General features: G+C 38.0%; 1 protein-coding gene across 1 annotated transcript in view; it reads left to right on the top strand.

Moving 5' to 3' along the window:
* The window catches only part of si:dkey-27h10.2 (protein P54), a gene marked incomplete at its 5' end in the record, with an annotated part of 17,017 nt that overhangs the window by 2,339 nt on the left and 8,372 nt on the right, over window positions 1–6,306 (top strand). The window contains 2 exon segments of the mRNA XM_014007815.1: window positions 66–152; window positions 2,407–2,652. Of these exon segments, the coding sequence (XP_013863269.1) occupies window positions 66–152; window positions 2,407–2,652 (333 nt within the window).

Raw genomic sequence — 6,306 nt, 5'->3', positions numbered from 1 at the left:
TATATATATATTTCAAATTCATCACCTTTCACTGTTATAACTCTTGATCTATGCTAATGTTTCAGGCCTACAAACCTTTGAAGGGACTGAAACGTCTGCCAAAGAGCCAGAAGAACCAGAAGTGAAGCCTGAAACACAGGAGGAGCAAAAAAGTAAAGAGAACAAATATTTATTTTGCAGTTGTTATTGTGTTGCTGTATCTATGGAGCCCAGATAAGCAAGCGTGTATTTTCTAAAAAAGAAAAAAAAAGTCATTCAGTCATTTTTGGCTGAATTGTGAACTTTCTTTTTCCTTCCTCTTTTTCTTAAGAGCAGTTAAAGAGAATAAAAGGAAGTTGCAGACGTTGCTTCTATGGAAGCGAAGATGTAACAATATCAAGCTACCTGTAAAACATCAAGCCTAAACTCAGTGGCAGTGAGAATAACCAAAATTGTTTCTTTTTGTTTACAAGAAGAAATGATTCAACAGCATCAAATAAACCATGGAAGCAAGCTAAATCAAGCCTGCAGTACTGAAATAAGCCACTTGATGGAAATGGAGGCACATTCAGATTTTCTTTAATGCAGCTGGAGCTTATTGTCTCCTGTGGGGGGGGGGGGGTCACTGTGAAGTAAGAGCTGCTCACAGCTAATCAATAATAAAAGAGAGCTTTTAAAGTCAGGGGAAAAGGACACAAACATTAAAAAAAATTATCCTAGGTTTTCTTGTTTTGACAGTTTGATTTGCCCATAAATGTGAAACATGTTCCTGTTTTCCCTCCAAGGTCTTCCTGTGTTAAAAGGTAAGCAGAGCAGTCATGTCTGGACTCGCTGCTCTGCGTTTAAGCAGAGAAGGCTGATGATAGCTTTGAAAAAAGATTGTGTCCCTTTATAAAGTGCGCTTCCTGTCGGGAGGGAGAGAAACAGTAAAACAGTGAGTTCTTTCGCTGTATCTGATGCTATGTCGCTGAGCTACTGGCTGGAAGGAAACAGATGAATGTGCCATTCTAAACAGCTCATTAATATTTGTTACACTATACTATGAAGACACAACTTAAAAAGCAAATTCACCCAGATGCACACTTAAAAGGTACCAACTTGAAATAAATGTTGGCTCTAAAACGTGTCAAAAGTGGCAACTTCTTAATGTGTCTGTATATATTCAGAGAAGTGTTTCTTCCTCATACAGTAAGTTGTTACTTAACTGTTGATGGCATTTTTGTTGCCACATCTAGAAACCAGAAAATATGCATAAAGAAGTTACAGGTAAAAAAAATGACATCCTTGTTTAAGTTTGAGAAAAAGAAATGTTAACACGATAATATTTTTGCAAAAAAGAGAAAAATTAATTGGACACAAAGAATCAAAACGTGTAACACTAAAGCTCACATAGCTGGAGATCGTGAACGATAGAAATCGTTCGAACGGCTCTCTAAAATGAACGATGGGAGTCACGTCCCAAGAAGTTGGGAACTTTTCCTTTTCTCCTCGTGTTTCTCGTAAATGCAGGCACACACATGCTGTTCCTTTACTTTTCCAGTGAGCTGAAGAACAAGCAAGGAAGAGGCGTGCAGCAGTTGTGATTGGTTATTATGTGCTCAGCATGATGTCACTACCTGGGCATGGGCAGTATAGGCAAATGCTAAGGGAGCCGTCCATCTAGGGGGCACCATAAATGGGGGGCAAAAATATATTTTATAACTTTTTATCAGATTATAGTTGATTCAGCCTGTAGAGTAATCACTGATTACCTTTTTTTGCCAGTTTACTAAACTGGAATAACAAGAAGACGGTGAGGTTAAGCCCACCTGCTTAAAGGGGTGTCATCATGTCCAACATTTCTCTAAAAGTTGGACGGATGCATGAGATGACATTTTAGTCATCTCAAACTTACAGTATGCCTCAAACAGCATACCTCCCTCCTCTCATCGTCTCTGCTTTCCCTCCACCTGAAACCGGGTCAGATAATGAAGGACCTCCCTACTTTCCCACAGCTTTCTAACAGCTGCGTGGTTGTGCCTCATTAGGGACCGGGTCAGTAATCTGCTGCTTAACAACATGGTGGCCCCTCAAAATACCACCGCCCTAAAGAGTTCCCATCTGAGCACAAATGACTTCAGGCTGTATGTGTCCAAAACATGCATAGCAGCTAATTATGGAGTATTTCTTTGATTCAAACAGCTACCCTGTAACATCAATGGGGTTTTAAATGATGAAAGGTTGCAAAAATCTTGCCAAACCAAATTTGCCGGAACAGCTCCTGTTGTGAAGGCGAAGCATACAGTAAGTTTGGGGTTTTTGAATTCCAAGATGACATGGCTTTCTTTATTTTCATCACTCAAAATAAAATGAAAGACATTTTAAGTGAAGTTCTTAAATCACTGAGTTAGTTTTAAGATATTTTTTTTGTTTGTTTGTTTCCTACAGCTGAGGTGGGTGAACCTGCTGTTGATTCCAGCTCTGCGTCTGCAGCTGCAGCTCCGGACAGCTCAGAGGACAAACCCAAAGGGGACGGTAAAGAGGAAAGCTCCCCTGCAGATGTGAAGCCCAGCTCAGAAGAGAAAACCGACGATGAAGGTGCCGCCTCCAACAAGACCTCAGTGGAGTCTCTGAAGGAGACAAATGAGACAAACGAGAACAACAGTAACAACACTGGCTCCAGTCAGAAGACAGGTTGGTGTTTGAGTCAGGGTTCATGTCTTCACCCAGGCTTTAGAGCAGTGGTTCCCAAACCTTTTTTCTTCTGACCTACAAAATATCCATGGCCAAAACTTGTGACCCCAAATATTACTGGTCTGAGGACACAAACTTTGTTAACAACCCTAAAAACACAGGCTTTTTGACAATCTAAACAGCTTGTACACAAATATAAATACTTGTTTATACTTTTTTGTGTTTTTGTAATAATCATAGGGAAAATATTACATCAGCAATTATTTTATTACCCTTTAAATTGATTTCTGGAGATTATCCAAGGTGCTTCATGACCCATAATTGGGTCCCAAGNCTCTCTCTCTCTCTCTCTCTCTCTCTCTCTCTCTTTCTACACATACACACAGAAACACACCCTCTCTTCCTCTGCTGTTTTGGGGTCTGTGACGTTCTGGAAGCCAGACGTGGGTCGTTCTTTGGGATTAGAGCAGACTTGCAGTCCCTCATCACTGCGAGCGGGTTCTGAATGGACCCTGGACCAGACAGCAGGAGGTGGGGGCCCTGTAGCAGTGGCCCACGTGGAGCCTGCCAGCGGCTGGGTGGCAGTTAACACTAATCCTCCTGCCGATTACCTTTGGCACGGGCAAATAAATAGTAATACCTGACCCTACTCAAAACAACCCTACCCATACAAGAAAACACTGACGCTCTGTTACAAAACATTAATCTGAAGTTTTCAGAATTAATAAATTAATAAATTAAACGTCCGATTTATTTATTGCCCACCACCTGCCATGCCGAAGATTTAAACTAATATATTCTGAGAAGTGATATAGTAAAACATTTTGATCAAACATGCTAAATGATGAATCTGTAATCAGTGATCGTGCTCAGAGTATGTGTTATGGATGACTCTCACCTAATACCACACCAAAGGTTAGTTCAAAATCTTTAAAACAGACTGAGTTAAATCTATTTTTTGTGTGGACCAATGTTGATTAGCTGTGGTGACCATCTTGAGAAGGGACAACTCCAAAAGTTAATCAACTGTAGATGTACATCCAGTGACTACGTTTTGACAGTTTCATTAAAATCGATCCAGTTTTTCATGAAATGATTTGCTAACAGACAGACAAACTTAGGCGAAATCAATGCTGCCATTTGGCTTGAGCAGCAGGTGATAAATATCAGTTCGGATTTCTGAAGGCAAATAAAAACTGTTCAGTTTTATTAAAGCAAAACCAGCAAACCCACTCATTTGCATAAAATCAACCAACTATTCAGTTTGAATGTTTTTTTTTCCCATTGGTTTAAGTGTAAATCAAACTGAAGTTGTAATTACGTCACACTGTTTAATTTTTTTTTTAAGAAAGTGATCTTGTTTTGTTTGGTAAGAAACTTCCTGATGTATTTTTCTTAAGTCACAGTGACATCTAGTGAGCAGAAAACTGAACCACCAGGACCTGCTGTCTGTCTTGCAACCTTCTTGGTTTTCAGAAAATTGCACTTTTTTTCCCAACATCTAAAAAAATAAATAAAAAGAAAATTGCATTTTTATTTATTTTGTTACCTTAATGGTGTGTAGGTTAGATCAGTGTTTCCCAAAGTTGGGGTCGGGACCCAAAGTGGGGTCCCGAAACATCAAGTTGGGGTCCTGAAAAGATTCTCTGAATTAATTATATTTTTGCCTTAGTTGTTACAAAGGAGTGAGGTTGATGTATTTAAAATGGACAAATGTAGTATAAAAATATTGTTACTATGCCCATGTTTAGTTAACCCGATACAAATGTTTATCATCCAAAATAGTTTGGGGCACAGGTCTCTGCTACTGTTATTTTGTGGGTCAAAAGCTGAAAAGTTTGGGAACCACTGCACTTTAGTTCCCAACGTTGGACTTGGGACCCAATTATGGGTCATGAAGCACCTTGGATAATCTCCAGAAATCCATTTAAAGGGTAATAAAATAATTGCTGATGTAATATTTTTCCTATAATTATTACAAAAACACAAAAAAGTATAAATAAGTATTTATATTTGTGTACAAGCTGTTTAGATTGTCAAAAAGGCTGTGTTTTTAGGGTTATTAACAAAGTTTGTGTCCTCAGACCAGTAATATTTGAGGTCACAAGTTTTGGCCATGGATATTTTGTGGGTCAGAAGAAAAAGGTTTGGGAACCACTGGGTTAGATAAAATGTTACAACATGACTTGACAGGTACATTTTAAAAAAAAAATGCTGAAAAGGAAGTGTTTGTTTTATGATCTCTTAGGTAAATCAAACAACTTAAAAATTACGGTGAGCCGGTGGATCGGAGTTTGGGTAACAGTTACCTCCGGTCATTTGCTTCAAAAGCCAAGTGGTGTCTGAAGCAACATGCGAGCAGTTTCCTCTCACTCATTCTGTTTGAGCAACAATGTTCATTTAGACATTCTCATGTGGTCGGAGGTGTTGATCCTCTTTTGGTTACTTCAGAAATGTGCAACACTGCGAAGCACTAAAGAAGAGAAGCAGTGCATGACAGCATCACCTCAGAACCTGGAGCCTTTTCTTTTATCAACGCCTCTGGACTGAGCAGCCTTCCACATCCAATAATGCCATCCAAAAAACTTACAATGACACTTTTTTTGTTCTTTCTAGGTAAGACAGTTCTTTATCTGCATTTGTTTCTGTTAAAATATTCTGCAAAACAACACTGGGCTTTAATGTATGTTGTCAGACAATAAGAAACATTTTTCATAAGCGATGAAAACAAGAATAAAATGGAGATTTAAAGAGAGATTTCAATTTAGTTGTATTTCTTTTGAGGAAAATGTGGCCCTGTGATGGACTTGCGACCTGTCCAGGGTGTAGCCCGCCCCTTAGTAAGCACTGGGTACGGGCACCAATGACCCCTCAAACTTGAAAGAAAGAAGTGGGTAAATATGATGAATGGAAAAAATCTTAAATTTCACAAAGTTTAGAAATGGAAGAACAAAACTCATCAGGTAATAGTGGCCATGTGACGGAATTATGATTAAAATGTAACAGTTTGTTGCATCCTGATGCATGGTAATTTTTTAAATAATATTTCACAGGATAATTGGTTTAAGTATGTAATTGTTCTGTGTTTTGCTCATCGGATTGTCTGCAAAAATAAAAAAAAGAAAAATACAAAAGAAAAACGGAATATACACTCTAAAGATGAAATGTTGGATTTACTGTACTTAACCATGTTATGTTACCTGGTTCCACTTAACTGAGTTGAGTAAATTCAAAGCAACATACTCATGTTCTTTGGTTAAAAAAACTGGTATTTTGCTTTGAATTTACTCAACTCAGTTGAGTGGAACCAGGTAACATAACATGGTTAAGTAAATCCAACATTTCATTCTACTCTAACTGTTTTGAATCTTTATTTACTTTCCACTTAACAAGTTAGGTTTTAAAAATACATTTTGATCATCTTTGAGCTTCCGGCATTTTCTATACATTGATAATGAGCAAAGGGAGAAGTTGCACTTGATGATGCAATATGAATGTGTGAGATCATTCCAATGAGGTAAATCAAGGACAGAACAAAAAGGAACAAAATGATGAAGTATAAGTAAGTAAGTAAGTAAGTAAGTAAGTAAGTAAGTAAGTAAGTAAGTAAGTAAGTAAGTAAGTAAGTAAGTAAGTAAGTAAGTAAGTAAGTAA

This window comes from Austrofundulus limnaeus, unplaced genomic scaffold, assembly GCF_001266775.1.
Source record: "Austrofundulus limnaeus strain Quisiro unplaced genomic scaffold, Austrofundulus_limnaeus-1.0 Scaffold44, whole genome shotgun sequence".
NCBI lineage: Eukaryota > Metazoa > Chordata > Actinopteri > Cyprinodontiformes > Rivulidae > Austrofundulus > Austrofundulus limnaeus.
This window is presented reverse-complemented; position numbering and strand designations above follow the sequence as displayed.